The sequence below is a fragment of the Xiphophorus maculatus genome, chromosome 9 (genome assembly GCF_002775205.1).
Source record: "Xiphophorus maculatus strain JP 163 A chromosome 9, X_maculatus-5.0-male, whole genome shotgun sequence".
In the NCBI taxonomy this organism is placed as follows: Eukaryota; Metazoa; Chordata; class Actinopteri; order Cyprinodontiformes; family Poeciliidae; genus Xiphophorus; species Xiphophorus maculatus.
In genome coordinates, this window is record NC_036451.1 from 16,794,029 (window position 1) to 16,820,059 (window position 26,031).

The window sequence follows — 26,031 nt, forward strand, 5'->3', positions numbered from 1 at the left end:
CTGAATTTATACTCAGAAAATCTAGAGGTGAATTCCAATTAAAAAATTACTAGAAAAAAATGAGTTGTTGCCCTGGATTGTATCACCAGGTAACTAGAGATAGATAAAAATCCACTTTTTTCATATTTTTCATGTTTCTACATGTAAAATATATGAAAACTGTTTATCTTTTTTTCTGCCATGTCTTTCCTTACAGCTTTCTTTAAAAAATGTTTTCTGAGGATTACCAAAACAATTCTGGAATACTATTTTACTGTAGATCATCTTTAAACATTTACCTTTTTATTAATATCTTCCTTTCTTATCTAAAATACTTGAGAAAATAGTTATTAATCAAGTGTGTGAGCATATTTTCTTAGAAGGGCTTGAACATGTAGATATAAAGGACCTAGGCTGGTTTAAACCTACGTGACAGATTCCAGTTCCAAAGACAAACTGGAATCTGTCACGCAGTCTGCTCCTGCATGAGCTCTTCTGTTTCCTTGTGTGTATCTGCTCCGTCTTCTCAAACCCCCAGTCAGTCGTGACGGATGGCCACTCGTACTGAGCCCGATTTGGCTGGAGGTTTCTTCCTGTTAAAGAGGAATTTTTCCTTTCTGCTGTTGCTACATGCATGCTTGGTATGAGGAATTGCTGTAAAGTTAACGTCACAACCCAAGTGATTATCACTCCTCGCTGGGTGCAATCTGCTGGGTTTTCTTCGACAGATAAACTTTAGGCTAATTTGAACAAATGAACCGAGATTAGTGAACTGACCAGTTTGAAATGACTTGCTTGTAAAGTGCCACAAGACAGCATTTTATCTGAATTGGTGCTACATGCATAAGCTGAATTGAAAATTGAAAATAAACTGAATTGAATTAAAGCTTTAAATACAAAATACTGAAAATATTTCTTATTTTAATGTATTGAAGTCTAAACAAATATTTAATACTAGGTGGATAAAAGAAAAAAAATTGATCGCATTTTTTCTGCTCTTTTCCCTTCCTCAAATTATAAATTTTGAAGAAAAGAAAAATCAGTTTTGCAAACACCATCCTTTGGGATTCGTTAAATTTAGATAAGTGAGTGAAACCAGAAATGGATTGTTGCGAAACTAAAACTGAAGTAAGTTGACACAGTGCCTTGCACAAAACCTCTCTTGAGTTGCAAAACCGCATTCTGGGACACAGCATGCATGCCAAAAGACATTTATCTCCTGATGGAGCAAAAACTATCTATCCAAACTCCTACTTGTGAAATTCCATACAAAGGACAAGTTAGTGAATAAATACAAATGAAAGAATAATACATTTTGCGGTGGAATATAGCTTTATTTAAAACTCTCCAGGTTGAAGACCGTAGACATACTCTACAGGCTACACCTAAGCAAAGATAATACAAACAACAGGTACAAAGTTGACAGATGTTATAAAGTATGAAAAGTTTAAAGAAAGATAAAACAAGAGACTTTAACCAGTTAAAACTCTTGGTTTGTTTAAATATCGTCTATATCTGTGATGCTTGTCTTGCGGTGTAATATGTATGTTTAAAAACAAGAAAGGGAAGAACCAAGCACCACAACCAATATCTGTTGTTGACTCTTCATCAAAAGTCAAATTTCAGATTCCAAATGATGTCACAGTCAACTTTACTGTCTTAGACACAAGCTGGAAAGGCAGTGGGATTTGGGAACTGTTGTACTGAGTGACCAAACTAATAATAATTAGCTATAAAAGGTCAAAACAATAAATTTCCTCTCATTTTGAACATTCAAACCATAGCAACATGTACTTTAAAAGAGGTTGTACAGTATTGAGTGTGAGAGAAATTTAAAGAGTTACAATCTGGTATGCCTGCAGCTAAACCTTTGATTACCACAGCTACCACTGCCTTGTATGCATGGCAGCCATGTTGGATTTTGAGGTCAGAATTGGCAAAAACACTTTTTTCATTCCAAGTCAGTATTCTGACTTCAGGGGGCATTAAAGTTGATAATTTCAGACAATTCAGACTTCATCACCCAAATGGAATAACTACTAGATGGTTTTTCTCCATCTTCACTTCTGTCTCCATCTATTTTACATCTAGCCTGAGAAATTTGTAGTCTGTCTGATCTTACTTTCAATCCAGCAGTGATCTCCACAAAAGACTGGCCCAAAACCGGATTACAAACCTTAATACGAGAAAGAGAATTGGAGATTATGGGCCCATAAAATTTGAGCAGAGCAGTTTTACCAGCTTTAAAAACCCGGTGGGGCCCATCACTCATTATCACAACGTCAACAGCAATCGCTCTGAAGACCAACCATGGCAGCTGTCCTAGACCTGGTGCTGAATCAAATAGACAAGCCTGAGTGGCTGAAACACAACTATGGAATTTGAATTATACAAACATAAAAGTACACAAGCAAAAACCTATATGTACACTCACAATCATCTTTTGTAAAGTCTCATAGCATTAGTAGATACAGTATTTGTGGCTCATAGTGGCAAGCAGATGTGATTGCACAGAAAAACTTCAATAAAGCTGGCATTTCCAGCCTTGTACAAAGTGTATAGAAAATTTATTTTACGCATAAATAAAACAGCCTTTTCAAATGGCTGTCTTGTCCTTCTTTGACTATTCGTAAAATAAAACAATAAAATTAAACAAATAAAGATAAGTTGGTGGTCAAACTTTCAACCAATGTCTTTAGCAATATAGTGGTAGCAGTGTGGTGCATTAAGTCGCACTGAACTGGAAGCTGTCAGCATCAATACTTTACCGCTGCAGTCCAATTTGTCCCACATGGGGAAATATAACACAACGAGAAATGACTCCCAACCTTTACAAATTAAAAGAGTCAGTTTTAATAAAGCATATCTATTTTAAAGAGCATAAAGCATGTCCATAGATGCATCTCAATGATTTATAAATTTATTAAATGGCAATTTAGTTCAACATTTAAATGCAAAAAGTAAACCTTGTTTTGTATAGATATACTGTATGATGCAAAAATGCTACATTTAAAACCTGCATTCTTGTTAGGTTTGATGATTATAGCTTCTAGCTAAAAAAAAAATTCAGCCTTAGAAAATGTTAATATTACTTGAGGCCAATAAGAAAATGTTAAATGTGAAATGGTTATTTTCCAGCCATGTTGTGGCCAGGACAATCATGTGAGTTGTCAAGCAGGCCAGGGTAAATCACAAAGTGTGATTGCTAAGATGCTGGCCGTTCAAACTGCAGTATACAAGCTGAGTGGAAGAAAAAAGTGCAGTATGAAAAATGGGTGCATAAGCAACATGGATGCTTGAATGACTGCAACCTTTAGAGGAAAAAAAGGTTTAGCGAGACCATGGGGGGAGAGTCACAAGGCATGCACTGTGGTTGGAGTCAGTGTTTCAAGAGTCACCACAGATAGATGGATTTTTACGTTGCATTCCTAGTGTTAAAATACTCCTGAAGCAGATATCAGAATTATCTCACCCAGGCTAAAGAGAAAAATATTTTGGACTATTCCTAAATGGTCTAAAATTCATCCTACTATAACATTTTAGAGCATTTCATGGTTCTCTCTGCTGATGAGCTATGCAGAGATGCAGATTTGAATCACCCGCAGGACCTGGCACCTACTCACACTGCAAGAAGTACTGATGCCTTCTTTAATTACTATGGTATTACTGAGCTGGATTGCCCTGCAAGTTCTTGCCTGATCAAAGTCCTATAGAGAATATATGAAGGATTTTCAGGTGGATGACTGAGACACATGGCTCAACAATGTAAACGGGCTAAAGCAACCTGGGTTTCCAAGAAGCCCCATGCAACATTTCATTGATGCAGTAATTCCTGCAAAATGAATTACTGCATCAGTAATTCCAAATTGACCAAATTATGCGCACACTGTAGAATATGGGAAAATATGGACCAATGTATGTTTGCTGTAATCGTAAAAATCGTCTGAAAGAAAAAGTTTGAAACATCACTGTATGTGATGAATCCATAAGAGTTTAGCTCTATGATCTGAATTATTTTATTAAATTACCCGATCCAAGAATTTCATAGTCATTGAGGTGCACCCGTGTCCTTTAAAGCATCATCCGTTCTTGAAGGTTTAGTTTCGTGTCACTGAAGGTAATCCTTTATTTTTAGTAAAGTCTAGTCCTGGACAGTATTGAGTTGTTGCTCATATTGTTCATATTGTTTAATGAAAGTTAAGACAAATATCTGAGGACACAGTGGTGTGCAGATATACAGTTCCATCTACATTAACTCGTGCGACATTATCTTGTCTTGTGAGCAGTTTAAGGTGTGCTAAAAATTGTGCTAATACGTAAACCAAACCATATTTTTACAGACATTCATATTTGAGGTGTAATTCTCCCTCACTGCGAACAGGTCAAACCTTTACACACAAAATTTAAAAACACCAGAACAAATGCAAGCTTTAGTAAGCAAAACTTTCTAACACTACTTTACGGTTTTTTAATCACTTTGAAAATCTATTTATAGAGATATCTGTTTCTTTCAAGTTGTTAAAATTGCATTTCAGCCACATATTCCAATACCGACCTGTGAAATAAAGCTTGTTTTGCAAACATAATTAGCGTATTGGATATAAATTAACAAGTGCAGATTTCTCAGAAGCAGGCAATAAGCAGGGGGACATCAGAGTTTCTTTTGCAAGGTTGCAGGAAGGCACACACTGTACCTTCTGGGTGTAATTTGCTTGCGACAATATGAGCAACAATTATTCTATGTGGTTACACTGAACTGCTGCTTTGATACAGTGAGTTTGGAGTCCTCTAAATGCAACTTCAGGAAAGATGCTTGGAAGGCAATGCTCTCTCTTCTCCTTTCCAAGGGAAGCAGAGGTTATTGTGTTTTCCTTGACAGGGGTGGTGTCCCCTCTTACTCATTCCAGTGGAGCAGATGAAGAGTGAGTGGTTGTTGAAAAGGGAAAAGAGGAGCTGATGAGCTCATGAAGTAAAAAAAACATTGTAACATTTCCAGAATTGGAATCGAGACTTGAACTAAAAGCAGCAGACCGCACAAACGGAGCTGCAGCTCCTGCGTCGGAACCTATTGCACAGGTTTGGGTGTCTGCAGGCTGCAAGCCAAGGGAGCCGACGCCTCTCATCACAAGGGGCCGGGATCGTTGCGGTAGCCGCAGTGGTTGCCGTGCTCAGCGTCTGCAATCTGCAGGCTCGGTTTCCTCTCCGGCTCCTGGCCGCTCCCCGCGTCTGGGCTTGTGCCATGTGCATGGCGCTTCTTGAAGAAGTCGGACACAAAGCAAACCTGCAGCGTGAGGCGGGAGGAAGGAGATCAGACTGTAAGACTGTCGGTCACTTAGGAGGCATTTTTCTCAGTGACGATGAAAAAAAAAATGGCAAGGCTGGAAATTGTGATTACATCTGTTTGGAAGGGTCTGTGCAGCGCTGCTAAGTGACACGCCAATACTTCTACGGACTCAATGTATGAGAGGAACTCACAGAGAGCACGGCCAACTTCTGAAGGTATAAAATATTGCCTCACACGGTCTCTTTTTGCACGCAGGGAAGTGGAGGCCAGAGACATGCATTAAGGCTATAATTAATCAAACGTGCATATACGTTGCCTGTGCACAATTTCAACCAGCCTGGCTGGTTGAAGTGAACACAATGAACATACTGGCAGGAAATCGTGACAAACTATTGATGTTTTACACTCCTTCAACTTCCAAGTTACTGTCGACATTTAATGAAGCTAAAAAACGCTTCATCAGTGATTTTCAGCACTGGAATGAGTATTATTAACTGTAAGAGTTGCATTAAACATCTCACCCTGTTTGGTTTTCCAATCATATATTCCCCACTGTGGTGAGACTTAATGTTAGGATGTCATTAGGTGAGGTTGAAGTTACATCAAACGGGACAAAATGTCAAAATGTGAGCATGTTTCAAGCAACCCAGACAAGATCAAAGATGCCCCCGAGCAGGGTTCAGTTGAGTTATTAGCTGCCTTTTTGGGAAGTCTGGCGTGTTACTGTGTTTGCCTTAATAAGATGTCGTCTAGGAGACTCACGTTGAGCACGGCAACAAGAGCTCCCTGCAGCAGCCCCACCACCACGTCGCTCCAATGGTGCTTGTAATCAGAGACTCGGGTGTAACCCACGTACACCGCGAAGGCCACCAGGAAGAACTGGATGGTGGGCCGCAAAAGTCTGGCCCACTTGGCCGTAAGTCTGGTCTGCACGTAAAACTGTGATGGAAGAATAAATGGAGGGAAAGACCAGTTAGCAAATCCAAACAACAAGAAAGACATCATACAAAACAGCTTGGATATTTATTTTGATTTGCTCGGATTTCATCAATTTACTCTCTGACCAGAAAGAGTGGCCAGCTTCCGATGTTGGAGTCATGCAAGTCTTAGATCAGACCCTGCTTCAGCACAGCTGAATAAATGGTTCAAATTACTCCTCAGAATGTCATCAAGGTCTGCAGAGCTACTCATTTGATTTGGGCATATCAAACCAGCTCTTGAGGATTGGAATTAGCCACATCTGACATAGATGTGTACTGCGGTGGTTTCAAGTATTGATGTAGCAGGTTCTCCTGCGCTCCGTCAATACCATCTCATAAAATGTATAACATTTCTTTGTGTGTTGCTTTTGTTTCTTGTCTTTATTTTTATGCATTTGACATCAGTTTCCCGGTGAAACTAGAGATTGAAATTAGCCACCCATCAATAAATCACGTACTGTAGTTTTTAAGTGGATGTCATGAAGGCACAAAAAAGTCAATTATGTGAAAAATGTCTATGTGCCTACTTCAAAAGTTAAGCAGACTAATACCAAAACACATGTTGAACACAAATATAATTTATATCCACTGTGGATGAATAAACCAGTAAGTGCCGCAGCCCTTTTGAAGGAAACGGTGGGAGCCAAAGAATATATGAATCTGGCAGCTGCATAAAGTTTCTTCTCAGCTGCTGTTGAAGGTGTAATAGCTGGCATCACACTAGCGTCCCCCTGCCACAAGGCCATACTTTACACTGTAAAACACTTTTTAAAACACAGCCCACAGGAGACAAATATGAAGTGACTGTTCTGTCTGGAAGTCCGTCAGGTTTTGCTTGGTTGAAAACAGCACACCAATCGCTTCATCCTTTGGCAAACATCTGGCTTGAGACCTTCTGCCCATCGTAGATTTTGATAGATTTAAAAGGTGTACAGCTAAAAATAAAATCTTGTTTCAAAAAATGGCTCCACACCTGTTTGCAGCAGCCTCACTTTCTCAAAAACAACAGCTGCTAATGCTACTTTGAAGGATTTGTTAATGCCTGCTATAGGGAATATTAAGGCAGTGAAATATGGAAAATGGTGGACAGCTTGCTTTTGGGGTGAGTGAGAACGCACAGAATGTTGATGTTGTTTACATGGAGGCTGAGTAGCAGCGCCACTAGCCAAGCAGAGCTTAGAGCTGACCGTCAGGAAACAACCACACCAGTTATCTTGCTTTGGTTTGTCCACTGGATAACAGGGTGGATTATTTACAGCTACAAGTAAACAGGCAACATGTTCTCCACACAGACATAAGAGACTGCAATGCAAATGTGTTCAGGTGGACATAACAGAAGCTGACAGCTAACACCCTTTCATTTATGTGACAAATTGGTCAGTCTGTCTTAAGTTTTGATTTTAAACCCGGTGCAGTAAAGAAAATAGTGGACACTGTGACCTTTCCAGTTCTTTAATTTGACCCTCAGCTGTACTGTCCCTCAGTACAGCTGAGGGACATTGTTGAGCAAGGAGCTACTCAACAAGGAGCTTGCTGCTCAACAACAAGCACGTGTGATCTCTTAAGAGATGAAGCAAGACCCTACTTCAACAACATCCATCAGCCATGAAATATAACTTTGTTTCTCTTTGTGGCTATTATATGAATGAACAAACAATAAATTACTTGTCAAATTAAAGAACTGGAAAGGTCACAAAATGGAACACAAATTTCTTATGAAATAAAATTCTGCAGATGTATGATCAATTCCACTCTGCTCATTTCTCCTCATGAACCCTTGCCTTGTTTTTTTTTTACGTCTACTTGTTTTTTTAAATCTGGGTCCAGGGGACTTTTCTACTGTTCAACAATTGTCCATTGATAACACTGGGGACTGGAATGCCTGATCCAAAAGCAGGTGTTTGCAGTCTGGCACTGAAAACAGAGATATGTCTGCACTGTTTTCAAAAACTCAAGGTTGCACTTACCGCCAGGAAGAGCATGCAGTACATTCCAAAGGAGGAGTGTCCAGAGTAAAAAGATAATCTATGAAAAAAAGAGAAAATTAAATTAATCTTCTAGAGAGTTTATTGTTAATATCTTTCAGATTATTCTTCCATTTTCCTGTACATTTATTATCATACATAGGCATTGTGAATTCAGTTACAAATTCTTAAAATAGGCAGAACCTCAATATGGTATTAGGCTTTAAAAGATTGGGGTGATATTGAATCCTAAATAACTGTATCAAAATATGGGGTAAATATGCCTGTGGTATTTGGAAGATGAAATGGGAATTGGGAAGTGAACAGGTTTAGTTTTTAAAGCTCTTCTAAAACCCATTCAATCAGCCATTTATACAGTCTTATATTTATCTTTATTGCCCATTGCCTCCTCCCAGTTATGATAAAAATTACAGTCACAGTTGTTGTCCTACCTTGACTCTGTGACTTCATGTAACTGGCCTGTGCAGTTGATTTCCAGCACGTATCCGATGCAGTTCTTCGGTGCGCACACGGCCATAAAGTTAGGCCTCGGACGGCCGATTGTGAACTTGGCAATGTCTGTGAGCGACTGGCTGACAGTTGCGCCAAACACAAAGGTTCCCACCACCTTGTAGAGTGCTGCTTTGTACTGATTAAACTTTGAATTTGAGTAAATTATCTTTTTGTGAACTAGATAAGCTTCTCCAGAGGTGATCTGTGGAAAAGTAAAAAAAAAAAAAAAAAAACATTTTTCATTCAATTTTTTATCTTTATTATATTCACATTATTGCCTTAGCGCACCATATCAGCTGGATAAGCATCACCAGACGTTTTTAAATGGCTGTTTATTTTGTGTCAATCTGAAAAAAAAACTTACAATAATGACAGTGCAGGTGATGGTCATAACTCCCATCATGCTGTGGGAAATGGTGTCTGGTTTGAGCGGGTACTTGATGCTCTCGTCGTCACAATAAATCCCCCGTTGATAAGGCTTGAACCTAATGGTCAAAATGATGGAGGGCAGGGACGCTGAAATATAATCAGGACAACAGAACAGCAGATTAGGTAAGATAAGGCCACTTAAACAATTAACGATAGTCAAACAATTTAGTGTTCCAAAAATCAACAATCCCAAATTAGGGCTCTGGATTAATGCAGGCCTAATCCCTGCTGAGAGTTTATGGGCTGCACTTAAAAGCAAGCTCCATACCAAGAAACCTACCGATTTAAAATTATATTAGAGACGGATTGGCCATGAAAATCAAAGCAGATTTTATCCGGTTTAAATTTTTAAATGGAAAATTTCAAAGAATTTGGTTTTTTAAAATTCTAATTTCTACAAGCTTTCAGACATAGCATACCTTATTATGCTGGGGGAACAAGAAATATTTAGTTGAGTCTCTGACTGTTTACTTGTATTCCTTCTTGCACGGCTTTTGCTTTTGAAATTAATCAATAAAAAAAGAGACAAGGAGAGTAAAAAAAACCCCCAAAACATAATTCTGGTAAATGTCAGGTTGAAATTCCATACAAAGAAATGTTGAAAATAAACAGAGGGAAAAATATTTCTACCATCAGTTGGGTGTGTCTATAGTGAAAGAAAAAAAAAATCAGTTCTGAAAAGTCCAAGAACTCCACCATTTCCAAATGCTTTAGTCGCATTAGTCTAAAAATAACACAAAGTAACAAGCAGAAGCCCAGAGAGAGAATGACGTCCTTGAGTCGTTCGGAAACATCCACCCCCCCCCAAAAAAACACATCAGCCTTTCCCAGCTCTAACGTACATCCTTATCCGTTTTCTGCTTTTCACCACCACAATCTATTACAGCTGCCGGGAATTATAACTGCTGCTTGTCTAATGCTGTACCCTTCCTCAAGGTTACAAAACGGAGTTGTGGAGTTGTATGACTAGAGGAGGATCCCAAAAGTATGTGGGTGAAAGGTCTCGACCTCAACAACTCCTAAGACAGAAATCATTTATCCAACCTTGGGCTTTAAAGGAAGTCGGGATGTTTTCTGTACTTTATTTCAACTCTCTTTATAAATTCCTGGTTTTAAGAAGAGGCACATTTTATTTTGTGGAATTTACTTGATGACATTTTCGATTTTCATTACATTAGCCAGAGCGAGGCTCTGGAAGGTCTTAGCACTTTATAGGAATGCAATTCTCCACTCCAATATCTACCACCGGGGTAGTCTTGGGGCCACTGTGGAAATACCAGGCAGCTGCGTATTAAATGAAAGAAAAACAGAAACGAAGAAGCACTGGCTAAACTGGGGAAGTGCACTTGCCAATGGTATTATGTTCCTTTGTAAATTCGTGGAGCGTACCCCTCCCATTCCTCAGAAAAATGTCTGCAGCTGACATAATTCAAGCGAGTCTTCCAGTGAGGCTGACTGATGAGAAACTGCGAGGAGAGAGACCGAAAGGAAAATACACTAAAGTGAAGCTTTCTGTGTTTAACTCCACTTCAAATGATGAATGGGTGGGTGAACCGTCCAGTAAAAATAAAAACGAAGACGTAATAGTTTTTATGATCATGGAGCCTTAACTTAGGTAGAGGAATCTTGAAAGGCAGAGTACACAAATCTACTAAATCTATAATACGATCATTCAAAACTCCCAACATTTGCTTCAACTTTAGCACACCAGAGGAAAGTTGCGATTGTAAAAATATGAATTAGGTTTTTACCAGTCGGATAGTTAGCCACCTGCAAAATCTGTGAGCTGCGCAAAATCAAGTCAGACAATGCATAACATGTGGAAGAAGCCACCAAAAGGAAACTGCTGATCTGCTGCTCATTTTATGGACCTGTGACACTTCACCAGAAAAACCTGCTCAATTGGATTTAAGAAAGCAATCAGTGAATTTTGTGGGCTCTAGTGTCCCTTATATGAAAGTAGGCTGACAGGAAAGGGGGATGGAGAGGGGAAGACATGCAGCAAATATCATCGGGTCCGGGAGTCGAACCCGCGATGGCCGTGTTGAGGACTCAAGGCCTCCAAACATAGGCCGCGCTAATTCCCTACTCCACCACAGCACGCCCCGTGTTCTGTATTCTTTAAACACCACAGCCATCTGGAGTGTTCTTACTGACCACTTCCATCCACTTATGCCCACAGCGGATGATGGCATCTTTCAAGTCAGAGCTTCCTTGCCAACTCTAACCTCATAATCCAAAATGACTACCACATATAACAAAAACCAATGACAGCTGCAGTAATTAACAACTTATTTGCACTTGTAAAGTTGAGAAAATCACACTGGTTTCCTAATTTGCCACTTCAACACAACTGGGATGCGTTCTCTTTAGTTACATATTAAGACATTAAGCTGCAGCACAACAAGAGGCTTAATTTGAGCAGTGTGAATTTTCTTTTGTTTTATTTAAAGACAGTTTGTTGCTGTTTTACAGTTTTTCTTCTTTTGCAAAAAGAAAATTAAACACTGTGGCTGTATTTATATAAAAACCAAAAATCTATTAGAGATGTCACTCAATAAAATAGTTTTAAGATTTTCAGTGGGTGTACAAATATTAAAAAAAGAGCGCCAGATTAAAACACGGCTCACTTTTTAAGTTCCAATATACAAAAGGCCTTCGATGCATTAGCTCCTGATTTGTCCTATTATGACTAGTCACCGTCTTTTCCATTTTAGGGTGAGACAAAAGGATTAAAAAAAAGATTTAAACAGAAGGCTTGTTTGTTCCACATCCAAAATAGATTCCAAGAGCTGCTAATGCATCTTTTGGAGAACATTGTTTTCCACATTGTAATTGTGGAGAACAATTACAAAAAGCTTGCTTTATCTTTAAAGCAAGCTTTAAAGATAATGCTTACTCTTGAATTAATGCTGATGGACTTTTTCTCCGGGGAGAAAAAATTTGCGGAAAACCACAGAAAGTTATTTGCCCTTTTAGTACTTTTACATCAATTAGTCGGAAGCTAGTTTTAGAAAAACAGGATATTAGATTACTGCTTAAAAATTTCCTCTCTGGTTCATCACACATTACAAGTGCAATAATGGATAGATTTAGTAATAAAAAAGCCACATATTAGGCTTTAGTTGGACGTTTTGCATTTCCACACTACAGGAGATAAGCAAGGTCATCGATTTCCAACAGACCAACTGCACACGTCTCTCTTACACCATCAAGACAAAATACAGAAGAAGCTTTTTGCTGCTAACAGAACAAATACAGTTCTTAACAGAATAAAAGGCACAAAAGTATAACTGAACCCTAGAGTAGCTGAGCTTATAGAATAATAATATACTCATAAATCTATCTCTGCTACCCTCTTAATCTTGTTTAGACATGCAGGGAGGTTAGAGCTGAGAGGAACATGCAAAGAAAGGTTTGGACTGGGATTAAGCACAAGCATGTCTTGTTTCACTGATAACCATATAACAACCACTCCACACTCTAATTTAATATGCCAGCAAAGAAACAAAAACCACTTGTAAACCATAAAATATTGTGGAAACCTCAGTTTAGTCTGCATACATCTGAAACTACATATTTTATTTTTATTTTTTTAAACCAACCACACTTTCTTGCAAACGGCAGCTGCAACATCGACCACCTACAGCAATATGAGAACTGCTACCCGGTTTGCACATTTACCAGCCATGTTGTACATGTGTGACCGTGAGGTTGTAAATTTCCCCAAATTTTCCTCATGGAACCAGTAAAATGCTGTCTCAAACAACCACATCCCAACGTTTAGTCAAGTCTGCAGTATTTGGCTAAGACCCTGTTTCAGGCACAGCAGGAGGGAACCTTGATGTAAATTTTACTGATGTGGCTTTTGGAAGGCGGCTCGTTCATTTGCATCCTGCAGCCTGTTTCCAGCTGGAAGGAGCAGAGAAAGCTATAAAGAAGATTAGCTCATTTTCTTGTGCAGTTTCACATCAGACCCAGATGAGATGTATTCCAAAGAATGATGTTATGACAGTAACTGTATGTGATCTAGTTCCACAGTGTTTAAACACAATGGCAGTGTTCAGAAATGAATTAAATGTCCCTGGTACCTTTGGTGAACAAATGTAAACAGCCTTAAAATGAATTGAGTAGAAACCCCTTTGACTGGCTTAGTTGCGTTAAACTTTAATAATGACTCCAATCATAAAAATAGGAATGTTTAGGGGAGCACATATAGTCTTGTGGTCAAGCATGGAAAACATAAATGAGTCTCTGTTATGCACACAAATGAAACTAAAAGTGATTAAATACTTTTTAAAACTTCCAAGACGTGCTGATTATCTCAAAAAAGTGTTAACAAAAATGGATATTACACATGATAACCATCATTTGTAATCATGTGATGTTTTGCTTCCCCATATTAAAGTATAATTAGCACCTTATTATGCAATAAAGTTAACTTAACATTTTCCATGTGTAAATGAATAAATAAACTGAGCTTTAGGTTCAGCGAGACACCAACAACAAAACAACTGAACTAAAACTTAGATACTGAGAGAAAGTTAGAATGAATCACATTTTCTCCTTCTGCTTTCAATTAACTGTTTAAAGCAACAGAAACATTAAATTGGTATAATTTGTTCCTCAAAATATTCCCCAGAAACCACTTTTGTCTTTCCAAATTCCATGTATTACAAAGTCAACACACCCTTCAACCTTAAAAAGGTGTATAACTGTAAAAAATTTATACAGATAATTGGAAAAGTTGCCTAAATTTATTGGGATTACATTAATCCCAAAAGAATAAGCTTGTAATTTATTGCCAGGTATTTTTATAATAACATAATCTCGCCAATTTCATGTAAGGGCAAAGAAATAATATTACATAAATCTTTTTTAATCAGTGGTGCGTCACCCACATTAGGTTTGTTTTTGTATTTAACTTGCTTACCAGTAATGGTGCAATAATTTATTTCAGTCTTCTCTGCTCCAGCACATCATGAACCGTGTTTTATGAACCTGTTATGAAAGTTCCAACAACAATTCACCCAAAACATACACATTTTTATCATTTACCTTTAGGATTTTGTTACTCATAAATCTTCAGTAAATATCACCTGGTTCTGATGAGAATCGTTGCTGACAGAGGAGTTTGCAGCAGCGACATGCTAACGTTACCTGTTGTTCTTTCCATTTTGAAATGACTCATTGATATTTCAGCTGAGGGGTTATTTAACATAATACTGAATTCCTTTATTCCATAGGACCTGTTAATGGTATCAATAAGCATAAATTCATTTTGAAAAACAAGAGTAAAAATGTTGGATATTTTCTCTATTCAATAAATGTATGCAATAAAAATGAATAAATCATTATTAACAATAATGATCATAATAATATCCATGTGAGGTTATGATGCTGCGATAAAACGTTATTTTGTTTTAGGGATTGCAAATTTTTGCAGGTAGTTTTGGCAAATTTTAAAAGCAGCCACACGTTCAAATGCAAAATACAAGATGCAAGTTTCAATTATACTCCGGTCCAAGTGCTCCAAAAATCATAAATGGAAATTTTGGATAGATAAAATCAGAGGGTTTTTTCGCATGGATAGCAGTGAATATATGTTTGCTCTTAATATAGGTGACGAGAACACGCGAGGCACACTGTGACAAGAAAAAAAAAAAGTTTCCGACTGACATACAGCTCCACAGCAGCCAAAACATTTTTTTATGCAGTGAGGGATGTTTGCATTGACATAATGAAAACAAGCTGAAACTGGAAGGTAAGCCAAAAAGGAAATGCTTGTTTGACCAGATATTAAATCAGCAAGCTTTAATAGGTTAGCGTCAGAGTGACCTATGCAAGCAAAGTTAATACAAGTGTTTGTTTAATTATTACAGCATGGTAAATAGAACCATGTTGCTGAGAAAAGCAGACATTTTAGGCAACACAAAGCATAGTTGCTTTGCTTCAAAAACTTGCTAGTCTGGAGCCATTAATCACTAGGCGGGAAAAGGAAAGTGAAAAGCTTCAAAGAAAGGAACCTGTCTGCAGAAATATGCTAACTTTTTCTACAAATCAACCTCCCAAAAGTCTGAATAATTTTTGAGTATGTGTTTTTCCCAGTAAGTCATAGGCTAATGCTTGTTTTGGTTTCCTTAATTCTTAATAAATCCCCTTAACAAAACATGGATTTTCCCAGTTAGCAACACCATTTATGGACACGGTGAAGTCAAGACGTCTGGCATTAAAATATTCTCCCTGGGCTTGTGAAAAAAGAAAAAAAAAAAGATTCATTTTTCATTCTCCTTTGTACATTAGGTACCTCCGTGTCACACTTCGGCTTGTAAGTCATAAATTACAAGTTTGCTTCTAATTAAAAAGGCAGAGAGAAAATGATGTAAAGACTCAGAGACTGCTGCTGTGGTAAGCCCTGAAGGTGTGTGGGGATGTGCGTGTGTGTGTGTGTGTGTGTGTGTGTGTGTGTAGCATGTCTCAAAAGCACTGGACCCCTGTGGATAATATCTGCATAAGAACAAACAAGCCAGTCTCTTGAAACGCAGACATACACAAATCGCAGACCAAAATAGACCCACTGGCACACAAAATGGGCCTCCGTTGCACCGCGACACAATCCCACAACCCAAACGGACATTTCTGAAGGGCTGCCTCAACTTTAAAGAGCAACTCTGTCTGATTCAGACTAAACTCAGACTCAAATGTTTCTGTAGTACATACATGAAGGTGCAGCGGGTGGAGGCCTTTATTCAGGGCAAGGGAGAACCTTTTCTTTGAACAGCTGCTTTGACAGACTGAACTGCGGTCAGAAAGCTGATCTACCGTCTGAAAATTTTAATAAGAGCCTGTTTGAAGTGGCGGGGTGAAACCCACTTAAATTTAAAAAGCCACCCTTTAAAGAGTTTGGCTTCTCTTTTGAAAACATGTGTTCTTGTTTAGATGGCTGCAGGTTAGTTGAGCTGAAGTGAAGAGGCATCTTGGTGTTGCTTGGTGTTCATGGGAAGTGTCATCCATTCTTCATCGAAGCCCATGCGTGAAGTCAGACACTGATGCCAGAGCAGGATGTCCGTGCTAACATACCGTTATATCAACACTTTCAGCATCAGTTGTTTTAGACAGAAAAAAGAGTTTGTATCAGCGGTGTTTTGGAGAAAAGTAAACACATTCTCAGTGTAGTGCAAAGTTTACATTCTAGTCAGACGAACACTTTTAAAAGATTTTAGGAAGTTGAAAACAACTCAAAGTGAAAATATTGATGTGTTCTTGTATTTCTTTCATTTTTTTAGTATTACTTAAACATCCATAATTTTGTGAGAAATCCTAAACCTTTTAACATTTTGCTTTTGCATTTCTTAAAACTACAACAACAAAAAATGCAAAATATTAGTCATCTATAAAATATTCTGGTATAAAAATATTATTATTCTGTTAGTGTCCCAGAGACCTTAGCTTTACAGCGGTTGACAATCCCTAAAGCTCACCAACAATAAGTTTAAGAGCTGAGGAGGGCTCAGCTTTCTCTTTCATGCTTTCAACAAATGTCATGTTATGCTTTCTTCTTCTTCTTCTGGTGTAAATATAGCTGCCTCAATGGGTGCTGCTTTATTTAGCTGATGGATGTGCAATTATCCAGGACCACAATCGCAAATGTGAGCCAAACTAGAGTTTTCTCACATCCTCTCTCTGTTTATTTGCCCGTCTTCTCCTTCCTTGTCCTCCTTCTCATATCCACTTCACTGCCTTCCTTCCATTCGGAGAACAGGGAGAGGGACATCTTGAGTCAAGCTGCCATGTTGATCTGAAAGTTGCTACAGTGGCTCATAGCAACTCACACATATACTCCTCTGACGTAAGCGACTGCACCTGCATGACAATTACTTTCCTTCATTTGAAAAACCTATAGTCTGGGTTTTCACTTTACCTAATTTCAATATCTTTGTGTGTGTGTGGGTGTGTGTGTGTGGTGTGAGAGGGCTGTTCCCATGTCCCCGGGGTTGCCCTGCTTCATCTCAGGCTTTCTTTCAGGGTCACAGCTGGAACATTCACCCCTCAATCTAACTCCCTCCACTCTCATTTCCTGCCTTTTCCACATGAAGGTCATTGAATGAGTTTCCTCTTTCTGGATTTTGTTTCCCCATCAGCCTTCTTTTCTTTTGTTTGCCCTTTTTCTTGCGACGCTCGCTTCTGCTCATGTTAAGCCATTTCTTCCTTTTTAACTTCTCATTCCCGGATTCCTCAGCGAAACCTTCCAGTCCTTTGACTCCCACAGAGAAGAACTGATTGAGGCACAACACTTCTTGTTCTCATCTGTTTTGCATCTACCTTGCAACATAAAGTAACAGTGAATAAAGCATCAGGTGATGGTGCACTTCTTAAGTCAATTTGCAATCAGAAAACAACAAACCCTCCCTCTCTCTCCAACCGCCTCCCAGGACTGACTCATGTGGAAGGCATGTGCTGAATCTACAACCTCTGTCGGCGTTGGCCTCTGAAATTCCAGCTCGAACGAGGAACGCCCAGCCTCACCAGTCCCACCAAATCCTGCTGCCGCCACGGCCCATTCTTTGTTTTTTCAATCCCAGTGTTTGGCTCCGTCCATCATTTACGCGTGCTTTGCTGCAAGCGGAGCAGAAGGAGACACAGAGCTACGGGCGAGGTGGGTAGACCAGTGTGAGAGCAGTTAAATATGTGCCAGCAATCAAAGAGTCTGGCTTTGGAGGGGATCAAAGAAGTAGGCCACACAGGTTTATAACCAGAATGGTCTGTAGGAGGAGCTTAGAGTTGCTGTGATGTGTGAACGTGCACTGCATGGCGATGACCTTCTCTGAATTTTTCTAAAAAAAAAAAAAAGAACCACTGCTGACTATCGAAAGATTTATTTCCTTTTTTTGGTGTAAAGCGAGTTGGGTTTTTCCTCACTTAACTATAGACGACTGCACAACTAAAGATCTTAACCATATTGAAAACACCTTTTCAACAAAAGGGCTGATGAGATGACTGTAGACAGAGTTGCACCATTTGCTAAAAATGACACAACAATAATGTGTATTTATTCATGCTCAGAACAATTATCAATAAATATCCAGTTGTAGCTGAAGATTTTTTTTTTATGTTCCACTATCATGTTTAATTAAGTTCAAATGACACACACACTGCACACCCACTATACTGTTGGCCTGAGCTACCAAACAAAATAGTCTCTGGCTTCACCCAAACATTAACTGGGATTCATTTATAAACGTTTTATACATTTTCACCAACGTTTTTGAAAACAATAAAAACCTATTTGATGCTTTTTGTTTTCATACGCTAAGTGCTTAAGTGCTTTTTGTTATAAAGAGCTGTTTTGAGTGAGATGAAGAGTAACTGGAGCCCATCATCCAGCCAGTTCTGCAAAAGAAGATTGTTTAAAGAGCTCCAGTAAAAATTCCAATGAAAGGAAGATAAAGTGGTCCGTGTAAACTGACTTTTGAACAAACTGATGTTTCTCCCCCGAACCTAAACACTGAGCACAAGAAAGCATTTAGACACAACCACCATGCAGTCACAAACGGACTTTCTGACTCCAGTTGTCAAAGCTTAATTTCAGCACTGTGAGACTCTGAACAAAGAGCTGGATATAAATAAAAACTGCAGAATTTTTGCAAGCTTGTTTATCAGCCTATAAAGACGTAACTTTGCTCCTAAAGAATCTTGCTGCTTTCCTGAGCGCAAATATGCAGTTGACAGACAAACAGTCCCACTCAAGAACGTTATTTCAGTTAGATGTCAATACGAAATGAATAAAAAATAGAAATCTAGATATTTTCTCACTTTCCATTTAGCCTGTTTTACAATTTAAGTAGCTACAGAAACAATCCAGTTTTGGAATGACAGGGAGATCGTGCAGAAAGTTAACCGCTTTACATGTCTGGGGTTCAAGCAAATTTAGATTAGACAGATTTGAAAAAAAAAAAAAAGAAAAGATTTTGACTCACTGACCCAAAATTAGGACATATATACCAGTGACATGCGGTCAGGGGAGGCATGAAAAAATAATGATAAAACAATTTATATTGCTATTTTCACCCTGTGTTTTGTACTATACAGTACCTATTTTTCATTTAGCTTAACCAATTCTGATTATTTCTTCTTCAAAATCGCAGAATTTTTGTATTTTCCCATTCAAATGCTAGGAAGCGAAGCTGGTGAGGCAGCAGCGAGCTGAGCAGCTTCACCTGGGATTGATCAACCTCTTGCTAACTGCACTGGCTGCCACCCTATAAGAGCATGTTCCTCCTGCCTGTACGTCGCCAATACAATGGCTAAAAAACCTTTGATGTATGAAATGATTTTCCATAATTTAGCTTATATAATATAATGTACAGAGTTTTTTGTCACCAACTGTGTGTGTAACGTGTTTTGTGTGCTGCGGAGCGATCAGAAACGGCAGAGAACAGATTCGATGTGAGGCAGGCAGTTCTATTGCCTCATGGCAGGGGGCGCTCATGATCCCAGATATTGTGACTCCACAACTGCAGAGTAAGAGACAGTAACAGCGAGCTAGCTATAGATATAGTCAAGTGCAGCGATATATTTATAGTTTTCTCCTCTTACCACAGCAATCACATATTAATAATCGCAAAATAAACATTAAGCCTGAAACCATATTACTGAAACAGAGTTAATGTTCTGGTCTTTGTGCGGGAAATATTTGAGTGTTTTTTTTTTTTGTTCAACGAGTCTGCGTGTAGCTGCGCTGATACAGAGAGTGAGAAAGAAGTGGTTTTGAGCTGTACTTTAACAATTGTTCCCTTTGCTGTGGAGCACAGCATGAAATGAATAATGTCTACATGTCCAAGTTTGATTGAGTTAATGGAATTATTCTATGGCGGCAGCGCGGCTATGGATGACATGTAGAAGAATTGTCTTTTTGCCCTCCAGCTTTGTCCGCATGCGCGAAATTTCTATATTTATAAATCTGACTATGATTAAGTCAGAACCTCACTAGCTATGAACCTCGCTGCAAGTCACTGATATATACTATGCTCTATTTAACACAGTGTACGATCAGATCTTTAAGTCAGTGGGTGTAGGTTTAGCTATCCCTTGTCCAGCTATTTGCTGTGCTCTAAATGAGATTTTTATTTTTTATTTTCAAGCAGAATGGCACAAGAAGGCAATGGCCAAGCTCAGGCTTACTAGACTCAAAAGCTAGGTTAGACATCTGGAAATCTGAGAAGTTGCCCCCTACTGGTCAGTAATAATAATGCAGACAAAAGAAGATATTTGCTATTTAAATCCACGTTTAAATAGGCTTTGCCAGCAACTTTTGTTCTTCGGACCAACTTTGTTTAGAAACAAAATTCTCTGGAACATTGGTTGTTTGTCTGAGGTCCAGTTTCCATGACTGTTGCTCCCCCGAGTAAAACGATTCCCATAATGCATCCTCACTGCCTTTTCTCTGAGAAAGCAGGACAATCAGTCCTCCCAACAAAGCCACATGGCAGGCCTTGCTTTCCGAGAAATGCAGAAACAGTTTCAATATTGAACTCTCACAAACAACCAGAATACTTGTGCCATGTGAAAATAATAAACTTAACAACATAACACACTTAGAAAGCCTAAATTGTTTAAATTACTATTTATATCGTTAACAAAATGCAAAAGTGATGTTTATAATTCTTCCATTTCATCCAGCGATGTGTCCAAATGATGAAAAAAAAAAGAGAAATATCTAAAGGAATAAGTTTGTCACACTATACATAATGGTGCAACAAAGCATGCACACATGGAAACACAAAGGCATGCATGTGGGAAGTGGCCTAGAGGAGATATGATCTCACAACAATTAGAGCATCTTTTACAATGCTCACTGTGGAACGGCTGGAGAGGCTGAGTCATGCAGCAATTAGAGCAAAGATCACTCCTGTGACTCCTCCACCTGTAGCGCTGCATCTATAGGACCTTAAGCTGTGGGCAAGGAGAGGTTAAAGCTCGTCTGTCTTCTCTGTGCTGTGGGCCCACACCCTCTATGTGTTTGTGCTGAGCATATACTCACACATACACGGGACATGAGAGGAGGAAGGGATACATGCTGAGAAATGACAGAAGGGGAGGTATAGAGAGAAACGACTTCAAAACGAACCTCACAACGAGTAAGACGGCAGGACTGGCCAATAAGGAGCAACTTATAAGTCGAAGAGTCAAGATCAATTTTCTACTGCAACCTTTTTCTGTGTACGTTACCGCATGATTAATAAGCAGACAACAGATAATCTAGTCATGTGTCATCACTAGCTGTTAGTTTGATTTCGACAGGAAAGGGTGTGATTATCAAAGAGCAGGCCAAGAAATTGCTATCAAAGCTACTGCAGTTTTGGCTTTTTCAACAAAAGACTGTTAAAGAGGCGTTGACACAAACAACAGCTGGAGGTAATCCTGGATCATCTTGGATCAATCATGGAAAAATGGAAAACTCTCCAACCCCAATTCAAAACTCAGCTTTTGTTTATGTTAATGGTCAGTCTAATTACAAGACCCGTCGAGCAGTTATTACACAGCAGGGGCAAACTCGTATAAGCTTGAGGTTGGTTGGCTCGGTGATTGCCTGGGTGGGTGACGTGGGTGGAAAAAGGGAAGTGGGGTGAAAAATAAAGGGTGGGATATGGGGAGCCGGACCGGGCCGTCCAACCAAACCCAGACGATAATACCGGACATGTGTTCAGAAAATATCTGCGGTCCCAACCACTTAACCTCCACACCGGGAAATCATTGAAAAGCTACGGATGTGGAGCATCATTGCTATCTTCATCCAAAGAAACAGGGAGAAAGGGGTGAGCTAACAGACAGTGGAAAACATTTGTCTGAAATAGACCAATGGCTTTAATGACATAGTTCAGATTTTCTGATGTGGAAATCAGCAGTCAGTATGTGACCTGCAGAAGACAGCGGTCTCGAAGACCCCATTTTGGATAAGCTAAGGTAAAAAAACATGTTGCGAAATCAATCATCTTAGTCTTACTAGGCCAGGAACACCATCTGACAGAAAACTTCTGCTGCATAAACGGAATATTCCCTTAAAGTACTTGACACTACTTAACTTTGGATTCAAAGAGTTCCTCAACTAAATTGACATTAAAATCTCAGCTTTGCAGCAGTTTGCAGATCTACGGTCTTCAGTAAATAATCTGACATAAAACAACCAAATAAAATGTTAAATTTATAACTGTCAAAAACAAATTATGGTGGTGGAAATTGTTCTCTATCAGCAATTTAATAGGCTACAATAAAGTTTTGAGTATGAAATCATTTAAATATGGCAGAAATCTCCATTAGCGTAACTCAGTCAGAGGTTCTGGTGCATTCATTTTAGTCGTACTGAATTTCCAAGTTTCAAGTTGGATAATCCAACATAATGTTCTTTAAAGTTAGGTCCAATAAAACCTGTGGTTTTAGAGTAGCCCTGAGTTTGAAGCCTAATATGACTGCAGTGCAAATAAAAGTGTGTTTAAAGCCACCAGAATAAGCTGTTTATGTGCACTCCAGATGGTTTACATCTCATTAACCAGAGGCACAAATAGCGCATGAAGTAAACAATTTCAATTCAAAATGCCACGCTTTTTCATACTAATCCTTCCAGAATTTTCGTTCATTTTTTTCATTCTACGTGCAATCCATTCATTATATGGGCATTAAAATGTTTGACGCAAATTGCCTGACTAAACATATAAAAGGCAAGAGCCATAAAAACCACATACTGTTAAAATAAACAAACAAAACAACAACGAACAGCACTGCTATTGCCCAATGTGAAATCCCACAGTTCATCTTTAATAAGCCTTTCTAGCGCCCCAGTAAAATCTGCCCATTGAAAATCTGCTTCTAATTGTGGTGTTCCAGACACAGAAATGAATGGATCTCTGGATTTAACCCTTGTGTTTTCTTGCGGGTCGAAAGTGACCCACTAGCATGTTTAGTTGTAGAAAAAAATACCCTAAACCATCTTTTTCCAACTTGACCCCGTGATTAGAAAAAGTGATACTTTGTTTTTCTTTATATTTCCATGTGGGAAAACTAGGGTACAAGGATTGTCTTATGGGTCATTTCTGACCCGTGCATTATAAAAGCATTTAAACACCAGAAAAAAAGAGTTCAAAGGCCAGGATAGGATGTTTTTCGTCTTATGTTGAAGATGTTCAACATAAGAACATCTTTTAAGTTCAACGCCTTATGTTGAGCAGAAAATGTTCTTCATCTTGTGTTGAGGATGTTCAGCATAAGAACATCTTCACCAGATGATCATCATCTCATGAAGATGTTGTTCATCTTATGTTCAACACCTTATATTGAGCAGAAGATGCTCTTGTGTTAAACATCTCATATAATTATGAGACACAAGATAAGAGCTGATGATAAATTGTTCACAAAATCAAGCAACATTTTGTTACTACAGGTATTTTTATAATTCACGTCCTAAAAGAGTACAATGGAATTAGCCGTTGACTAAAAAGTTCAAAATTATGAAATTTTTTCATTGAAGAAAAAAGAAAGAAATCTGATTTTGACTAAAAGGAGGGATGGACATTAAGCGTCCAGTCATTTGTATCCCACCATATCCCAGATAGAAATTAAGAACTGAACCAAAGGGACTGTCACTAAACAGATTATTTTCAATACTTTGTCACATTTTGGAAACACACACACACAAATCAATTGTTGAAAATTGCTTGTTGTTTTTTTTTATATATATTGTTTTCTAAGTAACTGTTTTTTTATGAACATGCCCTTTCAGTGCTTGAAATCATAGAATGGAGATCCAACACTTTGGATTTCTGATGTGTAACTAGGACATGCTCAACTCTGGTCTGATCAGTGCTCAAAAGAAATGATGGCATTAATTTCCAAGTAAAATTCAACATAATTAATTATCATAAGCTGACCTCTAGCCTGGCCATTGACTTTCTGTGAGATTCTGCTAGAGAAAAGTTCTCACTTCCAGCACCGTGTGTGCTCTCTCCCCTTGACTTTGATTGTCTCCAGTAGTTAGTTGTTTGGTTTTTTGCAAAGGCCAAACAGCAAGCAGAAGGAGAAGTTGTGAACAATGGCATCGATGTTCTGCGCTGCTTTAGAACTGCAGTCTGAAATGGCAGCGGAGGAAGTGAAGGAAGCTGTTCAGTCCATGCTGGCCATGCTTCCAAATATTCAATGTTTGAACAATTTCAATAACTTCTGCACAAGCCATGTACACTAAGAGCTTATGAAACAACAGATTTGTACAAGTTCAGCAATAAAAATTAATAGGAAGAAGTCATGTATGCATGTTTTTTTATTTTATTTTATAAAAGTAATGGTATTTGGAGACTTTATTATTTCACAAAAGCACTATCTTACAGAGGGAACAACCTAAGTGATGAACTGACCGCTCATCACTGCTCAACTGAACCCAGATAAAAAAGATAAATAAACAAACAAATAAATAAATAAACTGATCAAAAACAAAAACAGTACCTCATCAAAATACGATCACAGTGGGGAAGCTGAAAAATGACGTGTACATAGTGATCCTGCTGAGGATTTCACCTCTTTGTTCATCTTATACATTTGTTTATCTTTTAACAACTGTGTCTTAATCTGTCTTTGAGTTCTCAGGACTAACTTGAGTGGAAATCACAAATGAATTTATATGTTATCACTTATTTTCTCTTTCCCTTCTTTTTTTTTTTTGGCTGGTGTAATTTTTCCACATTGTTGAAGGAATTATAAACTTATCTCTCGGTTCATTGCTTCAGAGCATTTTAAGTTCTTTTGCATTGTTTTCTAAATCTTAAGGTTTTGGTCAAATTTCCATTTTGAATTTCGTGTTCCTAAACGTCCCGAATTACATCACGATTCATCTCTATTTCAAAACTTTGCTTTATTAAAGAGGAGAGAATAAAAATAACGCCTGTAGTCCGAAAAAAAAAACAGTGGTTCAGCATTCTTTGGACGATTCTTGGCAGACAAAAATATTTAGGCAAATGAGGAGTACGCGGTGCGCGCACAGGCATATCAAATTTCCATAAACAAACACTGAAGTCCGTGCAGCTCTTTAAAGTTTGTTTTTAATACATACTACTGCCCGAACCACGTCCGGCACAGATCTACAAGAATTCACTCACGTCGTTGACATTAAGACGCTTCTTGGTTTATTTTTATTTGACCAATTTTCCCAACACCAGTTTAAAAAAGGTCGCTGCTGCTGTTGCTGTTACAGAACCAGAAGAGCACCGAATTTGTAGAAGGAATCTGCAACCAGATTCTTAAGAATGAAGGGAGCTGTCTGGCAGATGGATATTTGCTGACAGCACTGAAATTCAAACCTCAGATAAAATCAGCGGAGACCGCAGAGTGACGTGTTGTTAAAAAGTTTGTTTTCATGACTTACCAAGCAGAACGCACACCACGTCCATCGCCACGCACAGCCACTTCTTCATAAAATCGGACATTTTTTGCTTTTCCATTAAAAAAAAAATCAAAAAAAAAAAAAAAACTTTAAAAAATATCTACTTGCTCAAAGGAGTAAGCAAGTGCATTTGTGTCCTCTCGCTTTGAAATCAGATCTATAGAAATAAACTTGCAGAACTGGTTCTTCCGGGATCCCTTTCTTTGCCACTACCTGTGTCGGCTCTGGCCGCAGAGGTGAGTGATTCCTCTGGACGTGTCGCGGCGTGTTTCTGAGCGGGAGACACGGAGCGAGGTTTCTGAAATCCAGCGCCCCTGGGTGCGCATTACTGCTCTGAAGGAAGAACCCGAGGCAGCAACAAGAGCCTCCTCCAACTTCCTCAGCGCTGGGATCGTCCCCGAGTCTGGAGTGCCCGCTCACACCGCCGACCTGCTTTTCTGGTCCCTCCTCCTCACTTCC

At 38.7% G+C, this 26,031-nt stretch overlaps 1 protein-coding gene across 1 annotated transcript; it reads right to left on the reverse strand.

The window, feature by feature from the left end:
• Positions 1–1,298: 1,298 nt before the first annotated feature.
• Positions 1,299–26,031, reverse strand: LOC102221892 (phospholipid phosphatase 2-like). Its single transcript, XM_005795759.3, has 6 exons — positions 25,555–26,031; positions 9,085–9,236; positions 8,660–8,922; positions 8,211–8,268; positions 6,026–6,202; positions 1,299–5,260 (listed from the first exon to the last, which is right to left on the reverse strand). Exons 1-6 carry the CDS (start codon positions 25,628–25,630, stop codon positions 5,102–5,104), a joined length of 885 nt encoding a protein of 294 aa, XP_005795816.2. The 5' UTR covers positions 25,631–26,031; the 3' UTR covers positions 1,299–5,101.